This window comes from Erythranthe guttata, chromosome 12, assembly GCF_056151865.1.
Source record: "Erythranthe guttata isolate IM_541 chromosome 12, IM_541, whole genome shotgun sequence".
In the NCBI taxonomy this organism is placed as follows: domain Eukaryota; kingdom Viridiplantae; phylum Streptophyta; class Magnoliopsida; order Lamiales; family Phrymaceae; genus Erythranthe; species Erythranthe guttata.
The window spans coordinates 15619801-15644474 of NC_142544.1; the positions used below are offsets into that span (position 1 = coordinate 15619801).

Genomic DNA, 24674 nt, shown 5'->3' on the forward strand with positions numbered 1-24674 from the left:
TATGCACAATTTTCAAACTACGGGGATTATATGTTTATATTGAAAATACAAGGAGTTGTGTACACAATTTTCAAATTACAGGGGTTGACTGTTATTTATCTTTTTTTTTATTACGAATTCTGAAGAAAAAAACATTTTTTCTGATTTTTATATTTTTCCTCTTAGAGGGTTGTTGGGTGCTAAATACCTAACACGCAAGTGCACGTATCGCAAACAAGTAGTAAAAGTGGACTCGTAAGAGTCGGATGTCGATCCCACAGGGAATACGTAAATTATCTAATCCTAAGTACCAAAGTCTAACAATTATGATTTTTATCCAGCCTACGCAAGGTTGTCAAATTAATCAACTAAATAAATTAAACTAATTATAAAAGCAAATAAACACGTGAAATATCAATAAAAACGGACCTAGGATTTTATCTTCCCCTATGCAAGAATTGCTCACCCAAAACCCCTCAATTATGAAATATATGATTCATGATTATTAACCTGAGACACTAATTTACTCATAACCCGCTGTCGCGTGTATTATGAGCCTATTATTCATAAACGATTCACTATATGTCTATGCAAACCAATTATAAATAAAGCATTAACTAACAAGTCTCGTAAATGGCTACCTAAGGTGATATATGTATGTCTACGACACCACATGCAATTAACACACTCATCCGGTGAAAACTACTCGAAGGCTCTTATACTTACCGTCTAATTATCAAAATAGCTCTGTCGAGTCAATCCCAATAATCACAGATAAAGCACATAAATTGATCAAGTTCATGCACTAACAATCATAACAAGTATAAGAAATAATCATAAAATCATAATTGCATAATCTCAAGAAAAAGGGTTCGCAATCCCTACATAGGGTTCCAACAAAATCCTAGATTAAAAACTTAGCTAATCATAACGAAAAACATAATAAACGTAATAAAAGTCATAGATTAAGAAAAGATAGGTGAAAGAAGAATTATGATGAAGATTTGTCAATTCTCCGTCTTCGATTCTTCGTTCTCTCGCTCCTCTCCCTCCAAGGTTGTGTCAAAAGTCCCCCGTGATTCGTGCTTGGTTTGGGCTTAAATAGATGTCCCAACTTGGTAGATGATTCTAGGTTTCCTTGTGTGTTTAAAAGTCCAAAATTGCCTCCAACGTGATTTGGCACGGCCGCGCGAAAATCAGTGCAATTCTCGCACGGCCGCGCGAGAATCGCCGAACCTTCTGCCCAAATTCAGCATTTGGCACGGCCGTGCCAAAATAGGCTAATTTTGGCACGGCCGTGCGGGCCTGTTTTCAGCCAATTTCAGCATATTTTTGATTATTTCACTTTTGGCCCATATTTTCTCCAAATTTGCAGTTTTGACCTCAAACTTTTCCACTTCTTCAATTTATACCTAAAATACAATGAATCAACTTTTTAACCACCAATTATCGTTAACTCACACAAAAAGATCAAATAAAAAGATACGATAAAGTGTAAAAATATACACTTAACAGAGGGTGTTTGGCTAAGCTTATAAGATGTTAAAAAGAGCTTATAAGATGTTTTAGAGCTTATAAGCTCTTCCAAAGTGTTTGGTAATTTTTTTAAAAAGATCTTAATTTTTTTTAAAATAAGCTGTTGGAGAGCAAATAAGATCTTTTTAAATAAGTAACTCTACTCCACCTTTTTATTTAAGATCTTATAATGAATAAAAATAGGAAATAAGCTCATTATCTAAACACTCTAAAAATTATCCTAAAAATAAAATGTAACAGCTTATCAGCTCTAAAAACATCTTATCAGACGTAAGAGCTTATCAGCTATTTAAAATAAGTTTAGCCAAACACCCTCTAAATGGAAATTGGATACGTATAACTTTTGATTTTCGATCCAATATTGAGTTCCAAGGATTCTTTTTTTTTTTCAAAACTTGCACTTATAATATTAATTTGGTGCAATTTTTTTCATTCTGAATTTCAAAATTCGAAAATCGTAGAATTTTTTATTTTTTTTGAGGAACGAAATTATTATTAGTTTTTCACTTGGAGAAGAATTGAAGTTTTCTAAAGTTATACCCGAGTAAAAAATAACTGTAATTAGAATATAAAAAAAATCAGCAAATAATATGGCATTGACCTAATTGACTGTTTTAACGAGTGAACTTATGAAAATTGACTGAATAAAGTAGAATATTTTGTAACTAAAAAATTGTAGAAAACTTGGAAAAAACTGGAACTCAACTTACACAAGCCCCTCAGACTTACCAACTTTGTCGACCGCCAATCCAAACCTCGTTTCCGAGAGGAACAACAGCTCGGCAGTTTTGCTTTCGGAGAATATCTTCGCAACTTAATTGTCAAGGGCACCCCCGGGAAATACAATTCGTATATACAAAGTGCAGAGGTGTTAGCAAGTAGCAACAGAACATTCGGCTAAGTATCAGAAAAAACAAGTTCACAAAATCATTTATTATGTATAAATGTATCAAAAATTCATCGACCATCTTCTTTTTCAACGTGTATCCACTCCCAAAATACATCCGTTCACGCAGAATGCAAAAAAAAAAAAAAAAATCAAAACCGGATATATGTACAAATGTGACAGTATTTTTATTAGTAAGAAGAGTAACTGCTGTCCGAAAATACGATCTTAGAATTTGAAGTTTGTTGTTTCTGGGAAATTGCCGCTACTATAACAGCACTGCTCAACACAACCAAACAAAGCCCTAAACCATTCACAACGGCTGATTCCGGGCAACGTTTCAATACATTACCTTCGGTCTGCAAGAAAGTGAGCTTCTCAAGAAGCCCCGTCTCGGCTGTTACTATCGCCAGGCCGTAAGTGTACAATCCAAGGAAGATATGCCAAGGTAGTACCTTCAGCCTCGTCGTTCGTACCTCCACTTTGTGCCAAAAGCTCACAAACCCAAATACCCACTGCAATTCACAATTATGAAATTAAACCATTACCCTAACAAATGTGAATTACTTGTAGGGCTGCAATGCCATTGGTTGTTCTTGATTTCACTAATTACAGTTTGTTTAACTAATTTAACTTCAATTAGCAAAATAATTTGCAGATAATATAATGTCTAAGAAGCAATTAGAATAACAAACCTGAGCACCAAACATTGTAACACAGATGAGACCCATCCAAGAATGCAAACTGTAGAAATTAGCCACAACCCCATTTTGACCTTGGAACTTTGTCCAAATACCGAAAATGCCACAGCCCAAAGCCAAACCTTGGAGACAAAGGTGCACTAGTTTCTTCAAATTTCTTGATCCAGGCAACCATTTGTGCACTAAAATTGCTGCAAAACAAATAAAAAAAAACCCAAAAATATAAAACTAAATTAATAGTCAATTAAATTAAATTAAAATCTTGAGCCCTCAAATAAAATAATATATGAAATATAATTTCATATACATACCTTCTCCACTAACAACAATGAAACCAATCACCATTAGCAAAGGATGCAACACCTGCTCAACAAACAAAAATAGATCCATGCAAATGTAGACTATAAAATAAATAAATAAATAAATAATCAAGAAGTGGGAGTATATATTATTAAATAATAAATATTGTATTTACAGCAAAGATGAGGTCATCTTCCTCTTGAGAAATAAAGCTAGTCTTGAAATGAAGAGCCCATATGAGTACAAGAATTGCAACTATAAAAGCTGATAATCTTGCAAAAAACAGAGTACAAAATACCATAGCTTCAAACTCAACTCTCTCTTCTTTCAACTCTGTACTTTAGTAAAGAAAACAACCGACACAATAATATTAGATTTATAGATCTGACACACACCACCATTATATATGTATGTATGTATATATATTTGAAATATTATTACTTTATTTGAGTAGGGCAAGAATTGACATTATTTGTTGAGAAAAGCAATGGTCTTTCTTCTTGGGAACCTACTTTATTTGGACTTTTTTTTTTTTTTTTTGGGTGTTATTTTATTGTAATAGTTAATTAGTCAAATGGGATTAAGCTCACACCATGTGTCATTTATTACCATTTAATGATTAACTAAGTACAAATCGAATTTGTCAGAAATGGTTAAGTCAATATACTGTGGTTTACGGCTCTCGTATGGTTTGTAAGTTATTATATGAGAGTGTAAGTTTATTCAGTGCACCTATGTGGTTGACTGCGTATTTCTTCATTAACAAAATATATATATATATATATATATATATATATATATATATATATATATATATATATATATATATATATATATATATATATATATATATATATATATATATATATATAAAATAGGGTAAATTACGATAACCCTTGAGGTAAGGTCAAATTACGAAAAAAAAATTCTTGTTCGTGTGAACGTTTTCTAGTTTGTACTAGTTTGCTGCAAAAATGCAGTTTCTGATGCACCACAATCTGATATTTTATGATCATCTTGTTCCAAAATGTGGAGCTCGAATGGGTACAAACTGGAGAATATGCCACATAATTTAAAAGATTCCACTAAATTTTACACCGCAAAGATGGACATACAAAAGATTTATAGTTGAGAGGATAGTTGTAATTTCCCCAACAGGAAAGTTTTTTTTTTTTTTGGTAATTTAACCTTAACTCGGCTGGTTGGTCGTAATTTACCCTACTTCATAAAGATTAATAGAAAACAAGGAACCAACAAAATAACACCACAAAAGTTGGCTATTTATTCATTACATTCCAAAACAAAAGCTTAGTAGTGCCAAAGAAGAGCTTATTTAGTATAGCTGCTCATTCTTGATATATAATAAAAGGCCACTAATTTTTCGATTATTTACAAGTAGCAACCAAGACCTTTCTAGGTGGAAGAGAAGGCCTCCTCCCATGGAGAAGGGCATAATTGTCAAGAAACAGAACGTCACCCTTCTGCCACTTGAATTGAATGCTCTCATCTTCTATTATCTCTTCACATCTCCTTACAATGTTCGCCGGAATTTCAGTTCCGTCGGCCATTGTGGCGGAGCTCAGCTCCTTGCCATGCATACCTACCAAAGTGTTGAACCACATTCTCCTCCCTTTTCTCCCTTCGAATACACGTGTCAGATTCCTTGGTCCCAATATTGTCTTCACCCCGCCGTTATTTGGTAGCCATTCTACGTCCATTCCTAGTGCTTTTGCCCTGCGGATGTCGGATTAAAGCTCGTTCAAACTCGACTCGCTTAGGATTTTGAATACATATCGGAGCTTTAAATAGCCATGCATTATTCGAGGTTGAGCATTTTGTTGATCCAAATTTGATACAACATAGTTTACAAATTAGGGGTGGAAATCGGGCAGATAGAGTCAGAATTAGCACTTCCGGAAAAAATCCATTTTTCTTTTCCGAAAGTGAACCAATTTCAATTTTGTTCCCAGAAAAATCGGAAAAAATAGATTGGAAAAAATTATTCCAGAATCCAAATTTTCTGATCGAAATCGGCAGAATTCAAAATTCACATAAATATAAATCTATATTTCGGTTTTGGAAATATTTTCATGAATTAACATCGGATTGAAAATCGGGATCTGGTATGCATTCCAATTTCGTTCCAAAAAGAATTCGGAAAAAATTTGGAAAACGGGGCTTTCTGACTTCGGAATGATAAATATTGTTCCAAAATTAAAAAAAAAATCGGATCAGAACCGGTGGATTTTGAAAATTCCGTACAAACCTCCTTAAAGGGGCTGTATAGAAGAGGTACAGTAGAGAATACAACTCCTTCAAAGATCAACCTTAAAAGAGCCTTTATATATACCATAACGCAATGAAAGACCACCAAAGAACAAATTTAGAGAGAGAGAGAGAGAGAGAGATTAATGTATATAGGAAAGAGTACCTTTTCTCTGCTTCTGCACGATCGGATGTTCCGAAGGCGTCTTCCCAACCTCGGCCTCTCATGGAAGAAGTGTCGTCCTTGCTTAGGGCGGTGAAGGTGTATCTCAGCCCTTTCTTGTCCAGCTCCTCCACAAACTCCGGGAACTCCTCCATCATTCTCTCCGTCACACGAAAACTCGGCACAAACGGCGTTTCCCCACCTTCCGGTGGAGCCACCTCGCAGAATAGTATCACCTTCTTCGGAAATTCCTTTATCTGCAAATTTTCATAATATCATCAACAAATTAAAACAATGTATGCAACGGTACATAAGTACTATTCTGAATTGCTATATGGCGTTTCAATTTAGCTTCTAATGTGATTTTGACCCTTTTTCAGTCTAAATTTCGCAAAACTCAAAACACCAAAATTATAGTCATTTGAGCCAGCTCTTTAATCGAACTTGAATCAACTAGATTGGACGTCGTGTGAGATAGTTATGCATGAATGAATGAACAATGGCTACAAATTTGATGTTTTGAGTTTTCTGAGATTTGGACTGTAAGTTTGTAACTCATTCATGCATAACTGTCTTAGCCAACATCCAATCTAGCTGAATCAAAATTGATTAGAAAGTCAGCTCAAATAACTACAAAGTTGGTGCTATAAGCGTTGCCAAATGTTCGACTAAAAATTAGTCAAAAATCACATTTGACGGTACCAATAAAATTGAAACGCCAATTATATTGATTAGGGCTCTCACCAAGACCATCTCGTGATGGTAGTATATGAACTCGGAGAGAGGCCCCTCGTTGGCCGTCCAGACACGCTTGTGTATGTGGGTTCGTGGCGCGGGCCCCACGTAGCGTATGTCCTCCCATCCAAAGGCCTCGACGATGTCATTGAACTCGACCGCGTTACTTACGTCGAACCCCCTGATGAGAACCGCGCTGTTCTTGACGATCATATCCTCGAACCACTCCTTGTTCCTCTCGATGCTAACCAACAACGACTCGACATCTGTCCATGGGCCCGGGGGCTGGAGCACTAGAGGCATGGTTTCTCCGTGCACCAGCTTCTCCCCCTCGCATTTCCCCACCTTGAAGTCCTTGCAGGTGAACTCCATTTTCGATATTTTAAAATTAATTTCCCTCTTTTTTTTTCTTTTTTGGCTCTTTGATTTGGAGTGTGGATGTTGTTATATTTCAGTTGATGTAAATTTATAGGAGGTTTACTTTGTTAGTGTGGGGAATCTTTATTCTTGTTGTGTGGTTTAATTAAGGATAATTAGTAATGTCGTTGGTTTTTGTCCTATTACAGTTTCTTGGTTAACAACGAATTTAACTGTATGTGTTGTTTGTTGATGCTTTGTTTGAACTTGTAAGCAATTGTTTCTCATTGGAAACCTAGGTTCTTTCAGTGCCGGCTTTGGGAAGGTGTAAATTATAATTATTTTTTATTAGTTTATTTTTTTTTTACATTAAAGAAAGTCGTCTCATTAGGGTTGGAAATTGGACGGATTGAATCAGAATTAGTACTTTTGAAAAAAATCTGATTTTTTTTTTGGGAAGTAAACTAATTCTAATTCTGTTACAAAAACTTGGAACAATCGGAATTTTGAAAATTGGAATTAAATGAACCTCGTTCCAAAATCGTAAATTCAAGACTTGAAGTCCGCGAAATTCGGAAGAGTTCCAATTTTTTCATCCCATAAAATTTCAAATACATTATAGTATCGATACTACAGTGTAATTTTTGGAAAAAATGTAAATTTTCGGAATTATTTTCAGAAAATAAATACGGGATCTCATATATATATTCGAACTCCAATCCAATTTTTTTTTTTTGAAAAATCAAAACTTCTGAATGAAAAGTTTCGTTCCAAAATCAGCAAGTATCAGATTGAAATCGTCGGAATTTGTAAATTCCGTTCCAACCTCGTTTCAACCTATGGTTTTAGTGAATCTGTCTGGAGAGATGCAGAATCCAACTACTCTTACAAAGTTATTGGCTCAGAAAGATGACAGATGGACTAGAATTCATCGATGCATTTGATGGCATTTGCTATCTAATATAGATACTTGTCTTGTAAACATGTATATATTTTGCTTCAAATGCATGAAGAATATGCCTTTGTCAACAATGAACAGTCTCAACAAATTCAAACATACACTTTCATATATCAACTAGTTGCGACATAAACTAATGGGATACATACGAATAAACCTATCAAACTACATTGCAAGCGTGTACTTTTGCAACTGACGAATTTCAAGTGGGGATCAAACGACCACAATCAACTTGAGATAATAAGACAACTTCTGAATACACAACTACAAATTCAAATTCAATAATACTTTCTTCGGGTTTTTTGCAAGAGCACATAACTACTCTTTAATAACAACATTCAGAAGAAAATCACTAAAATTTCTTCCATTAAAGTACAATCTAACAGAAGTAAAAAGCGCAAACGGAATATAAGCTACCATCATCTCCATTGCAAGAGCAGAGATGACATGAAACTTCTATTTCAACCTCCAAAAAAAAAAAGAAAAAATCCAGGAAGGAGATCAAACACACCTATCGCGGATCCTAATTTTATTACACAAAACAAAAGAAAATAGAAAATGCACAGACATTACATGTAAGTCTCCTAATCAATTCCTGTCACCACAAGACAAGATCGGAGTTAGTTTTTTTTTTACCTTACTATTAATAGCAAGCCATATTCTCTACTGCTTTAGGGAGCACGATTCTGCACACCTCTGCCACGCCCCCTACCCGCATAATAGCCATAACCACCACCACCGCCACCATAGCCTCTTCCATTATAGGAACCACGAAATCCACCACCACCACGATTAAATGCACGGCCTCCTCTACCACCACCTCTATACCTTGGAAAATCTCCAAACGTCTGCACATTCACGAATTTACATCAGCCAATTTCAAATATTTTAAGATGTGGAGGAGATTGGACCAATGTTAATGAGTGTCGTGCCATGTACATGGTATTGTATGATATTGTCTCAAATCTATTTATTGCTACCTAATCGGGATTCAACCGTACTGTACTAAAACATCTCCGTTTACTATTTTTCTACAGAGACAAATTCCAATGATTTATTCTTCAGTTTCTTCAAAAACAATCATAATATTGCAAATCTTGCCAACTAAAATCGCAGTCTTAGTCGAATATCTAAAATGTAATCACAATTCAGAGGGTATTCGGGGCCAATTTTGACAGGCATCACTGTTCAATGCGATTCAGTGGGCTTTGTGCTATTTTGATTAAGTGTTGGCATTGGAGTGGATTTTATGCTATTAAATCTATATTTTAAAATATTATGGTTTTTTATAACTAACTTTAAAACTTGCATGTTGAAACTTTTGAACCTAGATTTACTTCAAAACTAGTGGCTTACCTATAAAATTTTAGATTTTTAACACGTTAGTAATGTTTTATTTTGTGAAAATAAGTTTTCTGCAATTTATAATAAGTGTTATAGCTGGTTATGTACATTACTAATCACGACATGATTCATGACTTAATGCTGAGGAAAACAATACACGATACGATATGGATTCTCCTTTTTTTTTTTTGGAAAACTGTACAATATGGAATTTGATACAATGGATTGGACATACCTCTGTGTCTAACTTCATTTGCTCTGAGAACCTTGTCCTTCCATGATTAGGGTCGTTGCCGACAGAGTTGGAAGAAAGAGTGTCAAAGAAGTCATCCTTATTGTAAATGGGCTGCAAAGTGCACAAGCATGATAAAAAGTCAAATCTCTTGCAAGTTCCCAGTTCAGAGTATTGACTTAGACATCGATTAAACAATCACCTTGATCTCAATATTTGGCAATTCGACAACATATTCGTCTTGTTCATCTTCTTCGTCACTGGCATTTTCATTTCCTTCTCCATCCTTATATTGGGATCTATTACTTTTTCCCAGATGACCCCAAACTTCATCCTTTTTGAATTTTTCATTCATAGCCGTAAAATCAAAGTCTTCTGTGAATTTTGTCACAGGGCGTAAAATCTGCAGGCAAAAGAAAAATGCTCAATGGTCAGACTGGTCAACAGTTTTGTAGCTGGCTATCCTCGCTTTGTAGCAATTCTCTCAACCAGCAACACATATAATCGAGCAATTCATAGTTGGCAACATCTAATAAGGAATATTTATTAGCATGTACACAAATTCTTGGTAGTGGTTGCCCTTGAATTACAGAGCTACAAACTATAGCATCCGAAACAATACATACATGTTAAAAATATAAAATTGTGTGAGTTATTACTTCACCTAGCCACTAAGTTGGCATCAATATCTACAGAAATGCCAACAGATGACTTCCACATCATCTAATGTAAATAATACACATTGGTTATTAACACACTACCGAAAAAATGTTATTCAAATGAACAAGGAAAAATTAGAAGTGCAGCACAAAGAGAATCAATTTTAACACACTACCAAAAAATCTGACGTATGTACCTAACTGACTATGAAACACATGAAGGAAACTCCTACAAAACTCAATAGGATAAATACTGAAGGAGGTGTTAATTAATCAAGAGTAGAAATCAGTGATAACTTATAAGAATGATAAAACACTAAAAATGGGGCGAGTTCTTACCCCAGGTCCTCTTCCACCACGCCCTCTGTAATTGTTACGCATGTGATAAGCACCTCCATTTGGCTTAAACAATACAAAAATACATCATTAGTTTCCGAACTCCAAGTTATCAAGTAACTATTACAAGCCACGATCACAGAGAAGTTTGGGTCGATAAAACAGAGAGATTAAAAGTACAAGTTTCAATAGTTGAACAATAAGAATTACTAGTAAAATGCAACATGAAATGTTTATCTTTATAGATCTACAAAGCAAAGCTATTTTAGGCATTGCATTTTTGTTAAGTGGCTACTGGTGAGAGAATTACTATGCAATCAATAAATATTAAGTGTTGGTCATTTTCACCATATTGACCCTGATTATGCAATTGAAGATCTCTCTAACTTTGTTTATAGTATATACTTATATTGTTGTTAGCCAAAAACTACAGTGTTTTTCTAGATCAGGTTTATGCTCGATAATTGCAATATGTTGCCTCATTTTCTGACATTAGTTTCTTTATAGAATTATGAAGAACAAACTAATATTTGGACATGCTAAAAGCATGAACTGCGTGTGTGCAACCATAGCTGTGTAGGAAAAGAAGAAAACCTTATGAGCTCGAGCATTGGGCGGTAAGGGTAAAATTGGTGGTTGAGATTCTGTCACTACAGGGACTGATGATTCTGATAATTGCTTCGGCGACACTTGAACAACCTCCACATCCTTCTGTGTTGTTTGAAGAAGCTGAGGTGGAGAAGAAGCAGTGGAGGGTCCAGACTGCAGCAAATGCCCCGGGGTGATAAGTGAATGTGTCAGTATTTCTGAACTAACCGAACCAGGTGCCCCAGCAACAGATGTTACTGGCTGAGGTATGTTCGGCTGTGACAAGGCTGCTGGACCAGGAACTGCACTGGGTTTGCTAGCAACTGGATTTATTCCCGAATTATCAGGAACTGGAGTAGCATACGGAGCTGATGGTGGCAAACTAGAGCTAGGAGTTGATGTATGGATAGCAGAGATAGGAGCTTTGTTTGACAGCAAATCGATCGTTGTTTCAGATGCTAGTGAAACAGGCTGCAAAGGCGGAACACTGAAAGACAAACTTGAAGCAGGAAAAGAAGGGGTCAAACTAGAAGAACTCGTATTGGGAACCAAGGACGAGTATTGATCCGTAAAATTAGGATAGGGCAGGTTCGATGCTGCCATCGGCAATGATGCATTGAAACCAGAAAACTGCATCTGCTGCATAGAAGGAGGCATTGGCAAACCAGAAGGTGGTCGAAGCAGTGATTGTTGAGACAGTTGAGGAAGAGCATTAGGTGTGCCATAGAATCCCTGCCAATACATAGGCATAGGTAAGCCACTAGCATTTGCATTTGGTGGAGGAGGAGCCCACGAATTCAAGTTTCCTCCGGGTTGATATAAAGGCAGACCACTCTGGAAAGTTGACCCAGGGAGTCCCATTTGACCAGGATGGGGACCAAGATCCGCTAAAGATCCAGTAGGAGCACTAGGCAAGCTTGTGGGTGGAGTTGCTGGACGAGGATAATGTGACTACACCAAAATAGATTGGTTAAGAGTCAATTCCTCCTACATCCCATTACAATAACAGTTGTGGTACTACTTGCCTGAATAATTGCAGGATCGCTGTTTATCGGTGGTGTTGTTTGAACTGGCGGAGATGCTTTGACTTGTAAATCCTGTGGAAAATAGAAATTGTGGTAGAAACTTTAGCCTGAAAAGAAATATCAGGTGAAGAAACGGCACTTGTACATACAAGCACAAAATAAAGAGACTCAGATCATAGAAGGGAATGTTTCACATATATATTATAGTTGCACGAGTTCACCTAAAAATTACTTAAGCTTAATGACAGAATACACGGCTGACTTCCTCTGCATAGTGATTAGCAGATGTGAAAACAATGTACTAACTGGAATGAGATCAGAACATCTCTCAACAGGCAATGGATAATAATGAATTCCTCATACATGCAATTGAACACAACTCAAGAAATCAAATAATTCAACGCAAAAGATGCAAACAAAATCCAATGAATACCTTGATATCACTTCCTCTAAACAGTATGTATTCATAAATTTTGTCGCTAGGAGGGACTTGTGGGCCGTCCTTTTTCCGTCCTTCGGTTCCAAATGATCTCACTGCCAAAAGATATTTAGAGCAAAAACAATTAGTTTTCAACCTCAACTGACCTAGCAAACAAGGTTATTGTACTATGTTATAGATGAACATACAAACAATCACGATATCAAGATTTGGCTGAAAGAAACTATGATCAACCATACAAATTTTAAGATTAATGTTCCCATTAGTTCATGGAGCAAGTAAATTAACCTCAAATTTATCATTTTAGGTGAGCATAAAATTTAATGTAGTTTTGATCCAAAAACTGAATTTAATCAAATCTCATGAAAGATGTAAAAACAAAAGCTAACTTATACCAATTTGAAACTTCATTTTATGATAAAACTTAAAAGGATCTTAAACCAACGACGTTTCAGCAATTCAAGTGGTATACATAACGACCTAGCAATAACTCCAGCATTTTAGATTTTCGGGATTCTCGAATCCAAAAAATATAAAGGGCTTACAAAATTATTATTTCTAATTAATCGCTTGTAAAGCTCAAATTACTTTCTCCTTGGAGAACCTAAACCCGAATTGCATATAAACTGCAGCACTAATTGTGAACTCCGAATTCATAAGTAGCAATAGTTAATTCATTAAAAATGAATTGACAATGTGTTCGCCACTTCTGGAAACTGAACACACTGTTAAAACAAAGAAGGAAAAAAAAAAAAAACGTTTCCTAAAAAATACATATAACAATGTTTAGCTTTTGCTGACATGCAACTAAAGATAGCATTTGGGGCTAAGTACAAGAAAATAATTAAATCCAAAAAAATCAAATTTACAAAATAGATAGGGCAAAAAATTGCAACAATTTTTGATTAAAAACACGAAAAAAATAAATTGCTTTTAGTCATTGTTCTCACCGTTGCGCAAACCGATGCTGGACTCTTCAGTGTTGATATTGTAGAGTATGCCTTCATACCTAATCTCACTCTTCGAAGTCAAACTAATCAAGCTGCCGATGTACGAGTCCGCCGTGGCTCCGCCGCCTCCAGATCTACTGCTCGACGCCGCCGCCGCCGCCGAACTTTCCCCCGCAATCATCTTCTTCTTCTACTACTGCTTCCCTACTTTAATCCGGTGTGTTATACACAGAGACGGTGTCACCAACATATATATGTAACTGTAGAAAGAGAAAATCGAAGGACTCCCTAGTCTTAATATTCACTGAGAGAGAAAATTGACCCTTTCTCTGAAGTAAATGTGGATAATTTAGGGTTTTCAAATTTTTTTTTTATCAGTGTACACAATTTTCACAGTTTCAATTTACAACAGCAGATGGTGACTGGAGTTGTGGTTCTACGGTAAACGAAAGTAACTCTATCACTCTCTACACCATAAATAAAATATATATTTTATGGTGTATACGGCGCCGTTTCGTTGGGTAAATGGGCTGAAAGAAAAGAAGAAAGAAAATAGAAAAGGGAGAAAGAGGGGAAGACCGGAAGAGGGGACCCCAACCTCCCAGAGACATACATATATATATATACACTAGGGGAGCCACACCGCGCTATGCGCAGTACGTAATGCCCATAGACATGGATAATAAAATACCATATTCATATGTTTATTTTAATTAATTCCCAAGAGATATTACAATAGAATAAACTAATTTATAACATCGCATATTACAAAAAGTCTTTCATACATTATCATATTCTAAACAAGTGCAGAATTGGAGTTATATTTCATAAAGAGATACATAATTCAAAATGGTTCAAATTGTATGATACAAATTTTGTGGCAAAGCGAAGAGAAATGCATGTCTAAAAGTGGCTTCTCCAACAGTTGTATTAGCAATCCAAGTTAGAGAATTTGGCTAATAGATGTAACATAATCATCTTCAACCGGCATTGGCGGCTCATGAGCTTTATCTATGAAAAAAGATGTAACAAAATTTAGCCATAATAGTTAAATCGAAATTGAGAGAACAAAAAAAGAATTGCAATGTAAGACTATTAGTTTACCTTCACCAATAAGCTTCCTAGTACCTACGATTTTCTCGGTAGTCCCATAATCATTACGAAAATCCTTGGTTGTAGAAGAATTTACCTGAAAAGGCTCTTTGTTCAATCGTTTTCCAAGGCAACAAAAAAAAATTCCCAAGGTTTGCGAAGTCATTTTCTCTATAGATGCCCAAGGAATCAACTATTATTCCTTGAAGTGATTTAGTTCTAAGTTCCTTTTGAAGTTGTTCACCATCCAAACGAGACCCCTCCAACATAACGTACGAATCAATTGCAAGATATCTAATGCGAGCTATCTGATTGTTGATTTCTCTTTGCTTTGAAGAACACATAACTCTACATAAATCTCAAAAAAAATATTTGAGTTAACTATTTTCGAGTTGCACAAAAGATAAAACAAAAATGACAACATTCGTGAAAGATTTAGACATAGAATATCTATTTCACGGAATATAAACACAGTTAACTATATTATAGGATAAGGTGCATTAAAAAATAAAATAAATAGAACAACAACATATACAGTAGATATTGAATTCTCGAAACAAAAGAAACATATAATACAACCATACAAATAAGAAAAAATAATATGCACAAACCTTCCAAAGTTTTAGCGAAGAGATCGATGCTGCTTCAAATAATCTATAAAAAAAAAAAAAACATTAATAAATTAAGAACACATCCCCTTAGGTGTAAACTTTACCGGTTATGCACAAATCCTGTTTGGAACATAGATCTAGCTAGGCAAGAGCTTTATAATAATCCAAAATTACATTATGCAAAAACATACACTCCAAAAAGATATATTCCTGCTTTCTGAATAGTTTTACAAACCTCACCAGATTATGTCTCCCTTCAAAACCTGAATTAAACACACAAACAAAATAAAAGAGATACAAGATCTCTCTCTGTCCAAGTTGAGCAAAAACATGCTGAAATGAGCTTATTCGTTGCCTATTCATGATTAAGGTTTCTATCATTAGAAATACTATTATGAACAAAAAACGAAACACCACCATGCACATCAATAAAACATTTACTAATAGAGACTTATGGTACAAAGCAAGAACCTGAGGAAGAATGTGCTTTGTTGGTCTAATTTAAATAAAGTCAGAAAGCATGCAGTTTACATCATCAGTGTAATTACCTACAGAAATAGAAAATTTTATTGAGGAAAAATTTGAGAAAAAGAAATTACAATAATACTTATAACAAAAAAATGGCCAATCATAAAACCATTAAAACCTTTAAACATAGTATGTTAAGAATACCCAAAATGAAAAAAAAAATGGCAAAATCAAGAAGAAACAAGTACGAAGTAAATGAAATCAGAGGTAATGATTTGTGCTTTCTTGTCAGGTTAAAAAACCTCATCTTCATTTTCTAAAAAAACACACGGGCAAGTAAAAGTTGATCTAAACTTAAAGAATCAAATCTAACTTCAATCTTCCCATAAGCCCAATGCTTACTTGGAAAAAACGAAATAACATTTTATTGAAAAACAATATGTTATTTCTTGAAAAACAATGCGTAATGGGTTCAAGAAACAATATAAATAAGAAATCCCAAATCTATAGGAGCTTCTACCAAGCATAAAAATAATAGAAATATGACTAATCTTGAGAAATGAACTTGGAAAAAATCTTGCAACGAAAAAATCCACCAGACATGAGTTTGAAAACCATTGGAACAAAATAGCAAGAAAACCTAAAAATGAAGTACCAAGAAAACCCAAAAGCATGGGATTATAAAGTCATTTACCTTGAGATGACAAGAGTGTTGGCGAAATGGAGTGGGAAGATACCTGCAAAAACATAAGCAGAAAACTATCAAACAAAGAATGAAGAAAGAGAATGGGAAATCTCTAGATTGAAATGTATGGATAAAAAAATGGAAATGAAACTTGTAGAAATAAATGTAACACACAATAAAGTAAGACAGTAAAGTTTTTGATATAACCTTAATGTAAAACACAGTAAATGTAATATGATTTCTTTGAATATCAGCCCAGAAAATAAAATTTAGAAATGGATTCTTTAAACAAAGAGCACAAAATGTGATTTTTAGTAAAGCATGAGAAATGGTGGTTGTTATAGAAATGGCGAGTTGGTATCTGTTTTGGTCGAATGAAGGAGAAGCAAGAGTAAGAAGAAATGAATAATTATATTTGGTCTAGACAATAAGCTATGATATATCATGATGATATTTATAAAAAAAAAAAAAAAAAAGATATATCATGATGATCCTATAAAATATTATATTATTTGATAAAAACAATTAATAAAAACAACTATTATAATATAATATAAAAAGATATGATGTGGGCATTTCCCAGATGATAGATAGCTACTAATATATATTATTAATACCTATATGTTTTAATAATTTGTAATGAATATAGCAATATGTCTTATATAATAAATTTCTGATAAATTATTAGAAGTTTAATTAGTAATAATTTTGTATTTATTCGTAAATAAGATATTTTTATTATATAGAAGTTTTTATTTGTAATAAAGATAACAACTTTTATATTTATATTTATTAATAAGTATAAACTGATTATAAAAAAACTATTCAATCTATTTTTATTTATATTTGATAATTAACTACTCATTTATTAGTTATTGGAATTTCTGTGTAATTATTCCCACGTGGTTTGATGTGATACTGAACAAACGGTGGCCTCAAAATTCTTTTGAGAGATGTCAAAAAGAAATTGAAAGTAAAGAATGTGGTGCTGGGTCTCCTTTTGAAAGATGTGAAAGAAGGCAATAAATGCAGCTGTAATTATCTTTAGTTTGCATGGGGAAGTGTAAACATTAATTAAAACAACGTCGTTTTATTGTAGTAAGTGGCTGCAGATAAATGATACATTAAATGGAAGCACGTGAAGAAACTCAGACAAAGCGCGTGGATGAGTGAGTGATGCGTAGTAGGAGAGAGAAAATTGGCCCACACAATCTAAGTGTAGTTATTAAAATATATGTAAAATATTAAATATTAAAATAACAAAGTTAATTTAAGATATAAAAGAAATTAGGAAAATTATTTCAGCAGATAAACTTTGAAATTACTTATTTAACTGAAGTAATGTAGAACCATAATGTATTCATAGTTATAAGTTATGATTTTTGTTTTTCTTATATAAATCATATTAATAAGTAAATAAATAAAAAAAGGAAAAATAACTACACTCATTTTAATATAAGAGACAAATTTTTTTTTTTAATTTTAAACTTAAAGATTAAACATACTAAAGATTAAATTAAATTATGGTCATTAGTTAATCATTTTGAATAGCTATTTCATTAATCTATATATAATATAAAAAGAGGATCTATGCCCTCAATGATTGACATGTGGCAAATGATGATGTCATTTGTCAAAATTGCTTAGTTGGAGTTCAATTGATTAGGTGGATTCTTCAATTGATTAGGTGGCATTTTTATTTATGGATGTTTTTAAGTTCTTTCCTATTTTACATTTACACAATCACTTAATAATTACCACATGTATATATATTATTTCCAAAGTTAATATTTTATAAATTCGAAATAAAAAAAATGTTATTTATATTTTCAGTATTTCAAAATATATTTATTGAAAAAAATACATGAAACTCAATTTTTTTACGAATATTCAAATAATTTTCATAAAAAAACTATTTTTTTAAATACTAAAATATTAAAATAAAGGAATATGTTGTTGTTTTTTTTTTTTTTAATTTTCAATATTTTAGAATATTCGAATATCCATTCCATTAAAAATAATAATAAAAAAATGTTTTATTTTTTAATTGAACTATTTGATAAATATACACTATTTTTTCGTATATAATTTTTATTATACCATATTTCAAATTAAAAATAATTATACTATTTAATAAATATGCAATATTTTGAAATTTGAAAATTTAACAATTTAAATGCAGTATATTTTAACAATTTAAAGCATATTTGTTGTTTTCTAAATTTTTTGTGATCTCCAACCCGCAATTGTTAGGACAAGAAATTGTTTTCTAAATGCAGTAGTTTATCAGTATATTTCGAAAACACTATTTAATATATAATATGTTTCGAACTATAAACCGGATTATGCATTATATTTGTCAATTACTATTTCAAATAAAATATCAAATCACCAATACAAAGGAATCTTTAATATTCCAAGATCCTTCATATCATCTTTGATTGATTTAATTTACACTTTAATTCAAAATTGAATGGTAAAAAATAAAAATTGTATCTTCATATTTAATGTTTTTATATTGCAAAATTGTTTTCCACAAGTTTTTTTTTTTTTTTTTTGGGTTGTTTCCTTTATTTGTTTGATTTGATTTCATTTACTAATATATAAATCTTTTGAATTTTTAAATTTTCCATAGAATTAAGTTCATTTTCAATACTATATAAACCCCTCAATGTTCATTTCATTTTTATCTACCACCATTCGATTACAAAGTGCACAATGTTCGTATTATACAGTTTCATATTACATTTTTTCTATCATTTCTTATAGATTATTATAAGTATATATATGCATAGTTTTATATTCATAATTATTTTTATATATACATATTAGTACTATTTGTATTTCTTTCATTTGGGTTTTTATTTTAATATACTTTTTTAATTGTTTTCATGCAGTTTATTAAATAAAGTCGTTCGTACTTTATGATGATCAAAAAAATTGTTTGCGCTCAGTCCAAACAATGTGTTCTTTGTAACGCGTATTTTGATCCTAATTTCGATCCATGTATGTGCGTCTCATGTAGGGAATCAATCAAAGTCGTTCCACGCTCTGGATCTTGCATTGTATGTGGGATGACTGAAATGGAAGATTTCAAATCTTTCTTTTGTTTTTCATTTTTTTTTTTTGTTATTTTTTATATTATTATTGATGTTTCATTGTTATTAGTTGTTCTTTTTTTCATTTGCTTGATTTTTATTTTTTTTCATTGGAACATTTTTATTTATTTATTGTGGTTTTTAGTTTTTTGTTATCCCATTTTTTCTTATTTTTTTATAGTTATTCACTATTATTTGTTCTTATTTTTTGTTTTTATATTATCCAGTTCATTGTTCATTGTTATAAGTTGTTATAGTTTTTTTTTTCATTTTTATTTTTCTTTTCCAGAACCTCGCCAATGTTTGTATTGTATGTGTCAAGAATGGTGAATAACAGGACAATATGAAGAAAGCTAGATCCAAAGTCCAAACTATCCATCTTTTGTATTTTTCGTTTTTTATTCCATTTATTTTAATATTTTAATTTATAATTTTATTTTGACAGTCAATTTATATATTCATTAAAACATAAAATTTGAATTGATATATATATCTATAATGTATAACTATATAATGTATAGAGGCCAACATATACCGTTTTGGTTTGATTAGAAGCAACATTGAGTGGAGAATCTAATCAAACCAAAACGGTGAAACGTGCCGTATTGCCTATGTCTTTTATTGGGGGATCGTGTAGTAAAATTTTCAAATAATTATGATGTAGTATATTTTAGAAGTTGTCATTTTAAACATTATATTTTACTGTAATCTGTCATTTTCAATTTATAGTGAAACAAATCATTTAATTATGTATTGTTCTTACCAAATATGTCTATATTTTTTGTATATTTATTCGATACCATATTGCTCTTTTTTGTTTTGAATAATAATTTGACTTTTTGCTATTATATAATAATTGATCATTTGTAATATTTCTGCTATTGTACAAGTATTTCCGTATCATGCTTACAATATAAATATATGATTATACTGTAGATGGATGCCAAATAAAATTTATTATTCAATATCTAAAATTAAAATATAAATTATATATTTATCTTTATAGATGGATTCCAAATACATGCTCTGAAATATAATTTTTTTATTACAATTTAGAAACACAATTTGGTGGATATTTACAAATTTATTTGCAGATGTGATATGATTTGAACAATGTCACTCCATGTGTTAAATGCGAATTTTTTCTCTTATTTTTTTACGGATTTTTTTATCTAAATTATTTAATTTAATTTTATGCGCGCAATAATTAGTTGTACGCATATTTGCATATATTTCATGATTTGAGCATCAATGATTCTTTAGCATTAACATTAGCGTTGTACTATTAGTATTCGTATTAAGATTATAGTTAATTCTAGGATTAGTATCAAAATTATGATTATGATTGTGATTATGATTAATATTCGTATCAACATTAGTATTAGTACTATGATTAGAATTAAGATTACTATTAGTATTAATATTACAATTACCATTAGCATTATAATTGGAATATGATTATGATTAGTATTCTAAATTATAATTAGGATTAACATAAGGATTAGTATTATGATGGGTTACATACACATTCCCCCTTCAACTAAAACACAGTCATATAGCATTTGCGAAGAAAAAAAAAACATGTTCCATCGTAGGTGATAAATTATTGTTCGACAACTAAAATCAATCCTCCAATATCTATATATACCAGTTATTGTACATGAGTTTTTGTGTATTTGATTTTTTTTCTTTTGGTTCTAGAGATTTCTTTCCACTTAGGTTTAATTTGTTTATTTATAAAAGCCATGTACCATAAATCTAATTTTACATACTAGGTTTAGTTAGTTTTTTCAGTGTTTTAAATATATTAGTATTAATTTTGTTCAAAAAAATATATATTATTATTAATAAACTAATAAATAGTTATTTTAAATAGTTATATTATAGATATAATATGTATAACAAATACTCCCTCCGTCCCAATTTAAATGACGTTTTGGGTTGTTTCACACATATTAAGAAAATCAATTAATGTGTATAGATTATAGTAAAAAACATAGGAAAATACTAATATATCCTTGACATTAATTGTTTTACAACTAACTAATTAGGAGTTATAAAGGGTAAAATTGAAAATAGTGCAATTAATGATGCATTGAAAATCTAAAATGACAAATAATTTGGGACAAGAAAAACTTTCTAAAAAGACATATAATATGGGACAGAGGGAGTACAATTTACAAATATCAATTCATAAAATAGTTGAAAATTAATATCATACAATAAATGCTAACTATTAAATGCTATGGTTGGAGTAGAATAGTAAAATCTGAGGTGGTATAACGCTATTCATTAGCTATTACAGATTTAGAATCTCCTATGCTCTTACTATTACTAATACTATTGCTATTAGTATTGATATTGGTATTGGTATTGATATTGGTATTTGTATTAGCACATTAACATTAGCATTAGTATTAGTATTAGTTTAGTATTAGTATTAGCATTAGAATTAGTATTAGTATTAGTATTAGTATTAGTATTAGTATTAGTATTAGTATTAGTATTAGTAATAGTTAGTATTAGTAATAGTTAGTATTAGTACTAGTATTAGTATTAGTATTACTATTAGTATTAGTATTAGTATTAGTATTAGTATTAGTATAATTATTATTAGTATTAGTATTAGTATTAGTATTAGTATTAGTATTAGTATTAGTATTTGTATTTGTATTAGTATTAGTATTTGTATTAGTATTTGTATTAGTATTAGTATTAGTATTAAGTATTAGTATTTAGTATTAGTATTAGTATTAGTATTAGCATTAGTATTAGTATTAATATTAGTATTAGTATTAGTATTAGTATTAGTATTAGTATTAGTATTAGTATTAGTATTAGTATTAGTATTAGTATTAGTATTAGTATTAGTATTAGTATTAGTATTAGTATTAGTATTAGTATTAGTATTAGTATTAGTATTAGTATTAGTATTAGTATTAGTATTAGTATTAGTATTAGTATTAGTATTAGTATTAGTATTAGTATTAGTATTAGTATTAGTATTAGTATCAATGTTGGTATTATTATGAGTCTTAGTATGTGTACGTGTATGAGTATTAGTATGGGTATGAATATTATTATTAGTATATGTATGAATATTAGTTTTAACATTAGTATTAGTATGATTATTGGTATTGGTATTGTTATTGATATTGGTATTGATATTGGTATTGGTATTTGTATTTGTATTGGTATTGGTATTGGTATTTATGTTGGTATTAGTATTGGTATAAATATTAGTATTGATATGGGTATTGGTATTGGTACTGATATTGGTTTAATATTGATATTAATATTAGTATTGATTTTTGTATTATTAATAATAATGTTAGTATTAGTATTAGTATTAATATTAGTATTGTATTAGAAGTAGCATGGACTATTATACTTTGCAACTTGGAAGTTAGGAGTAGAGGTGGCATGAACTATTATACGTCACACTATGAAGAATTAAGAGTAGAGGTGACATAAAGATATCATCAAGCCGGAATAGACGACTAATATTACTTGCAATATTATCTACAAGGATTTTTTTCAGGGAATATGAATTTACATCATAAAAATTGTATATTGTGAATCGAATGCACATCTGTTATTTGTGTGTGTGTCTATATATATATATACCATGTTAGTTTATTTTAGTTTATTTGCACTTTACGCACATTTTATTGTCTACTCCATTGAATTTGTTTTTTTTAGAATCGATGTGATTTAGTACAAATTGTATTTATTTTTTACACCTTTAAGTGATTATGTTTCAGTAATGTGTATCACTGATTGCATTTGAGCAATGAAAAATGTGTATGTTACTCGCAAAGAGAGTTATAGGAGATGTCAATGGATGTGCTGTAAAACACTACTTTGATAATTAAGTTTTGTTAAGGATCCGAGTGTATTGGACGACATAGTTGTACCATTTGGATCAGATAATGTATCTTATTTTATATATCACAATTTTCATTTTTTATATTTTCTTTTATCATTTATTTTGTTTATATTGGTACTTAAATAAATGGAATTGATATAGTTTTTAAATTTTTTAGATGATATCGTATTATGTATCAACTATTGACTATTCAAAGTTTTCGTTCGATTTCATATTTTTATTTTTTATATTACCCCATGCATCGCATTAACATTCTCTTTTCATTCATAAATGTGTTTTATTTACCTCATTGGCGTCTTTTAGTCATTAAAAAATTGTACTTAAAATTGACCTCGTGCATCGCACGGGTGAGTTACTAGTTATAGTGAATATAGTAAATTTGAGATATTAATTCTTAAAACTTAATAATTTTGAGCTAATTCAAAATGAATCACGTTCATACTAAAATGTAGTATTCTTATAACTTATTAATTTTGAGTTAATTCAAAATGAATCACGTTTATAGTAAAACATAGATAGTAATTAGCAACTATTATATATTATTATTAATATATTTTTTAAATAATTATTATATATGAATTCTTATAAGCTTATTTTTTTAAAGAATAAAAAATGAGAGGGGGAGATAGACAACATTGCCACCACGAGGCATTAAATGCACGTGGGCCCTCCAGATTTTTTAAGCAAAATTTAGCTGCTTGCAAAACGAAAAATAAATGGAAAATAGTGGGACCGGGCCCACATATTTGGTCCGACCGAAAAAAAATTGATTAAATGAAAATGGAAAAGAAATTGACTTTGTGCTTGGAAAGGTAGATATAAAGAAAAAACGACACCGTTTTTGGGGTAAAACTGCGAAAAGAAAATGAAAAATAAATTCAGAAGCACTATTCATATTTTCTTGCACGTTTACAAGATATAATATATATATATATATATATATATATATATATATATATATATATATATATATATATATATATATATATATATATATTCCCACCTCAACATTATATATATATAAATATATATTTTAATGGTAACTATATAAAATTATGTAAAAAAAATTAAAAATATTTAAAGAAACATATTGTCAATGGATTGCAATTAATAAAGGTGCAATATATATGTAATACAACCCAATACATAACGAAATAGTTGAAATAAATGAGTGAAATGGACTGGTCCAAAACTCGGGGGAAATGGGCTGGTCCAAAACCAGTGTTTTGAAACTCGAATCGGACCAGCCGGTTAAACCGCTGCCATTGTTTTGTTCGGTCCATTTTGACCGGTTGAACCGTAATATTGGAACTCAAGTGAAGGTCGGTTTTTTTTTTTGCCCAAAATTTGTGTTTAAAAAAAATGGCTAAAATGAAGT

The 24674-nt window shown here is 31.2% G+C and overlaps 3 protein-coding genes across 4 annotated transcripts; all 3 read right to left on the reverse strand.

The window, feature by feature from the left end:
• Positions 1–2433: 2433 nt before the first annotated feature.
• LOC105954065 (Cytochrome b561/ferric reductase transmembrane protein family) lies at positions 2434–3984 on the reverse strand. Its single transcript, XM_012977735.2, has 4 exons — positions 3578–3984; positions 3414–3465; positions 3097–3293; positions 2434–2916 (listed from the first exon to the last, which is right to left on the reverse strand). The coding sequence occupies exons 1-4, from the start codon at positions 3701–3703 to the stop codon at positions 2593–2595; spliced, it is 699 nt and encodes a 232-aa protein (XP_012833189.1). The 5' UTR covers positions 3704–3984; the 3' UTR covers positions 2434–2592.
• Positions 3985–4683: 699 nt separating this feature from the next.
• LOC105954064 (clavaminate synthase-like protein At3g21360) lies at positions 4684–7307 on the reverse strand. Its single transcript, XM_012977734.2, has 3 exons — positions 6575–7307; positions 5834–6087; positions 4684–5136 (listed from the first exon to the last, which is right to left on the reverse strand). The coding sequence occupies exons 1-3, from the start codon at positions 6935–6937 to the stop codon at positions 4788–4790; spliced, it is 966 nt and encodes a 321-aa protein (XP_012833188.1). The 5' UTR covers positions 6938–7307; the 3' UTR covers positions 4684–4787.
• An 826-nt stretch (positions 7308–8133) lies between these two features.
• On the reverse strand, positions 8134–24390 carry LOC105954086 (protein decapping 5). 2 transcript variants are annotated; one of them, XM_088827194.1, is made up of 9 exons: positions 24341–24390; positions 13454–13983; positions 12498–12598; positions 12065–12136; positions 11046–11990; positions 10455–10517; positions 9659–9859; positions 9460–9570; positions 8134–8728 (listed from the first exon to the last, which is right to left on the reverse strand). In XM_088827194.1, exons 2-9 carry the CDS (start codon positions 13632–13634, stop codon positions 8552–8554), a joined length of 1851 nt encoding a protein of 616 aa, XP_088683320.1. In that variant the 5' UTR covers positions 13635–13983; positions 24341–24390; the 3' UTR covers positions 8134–8551. The 2 variants fall into 2 exon arrangements, with proteins under 2 accessions (XP_088683320.1, XP_012833210.1); XM_012977756.2 differs by lacking the exon at positions 24341–24390 and having other exon boundaries at positions 13454–14052.
• Positions 24391–24674: the final 284 nt, after the last annotated feature.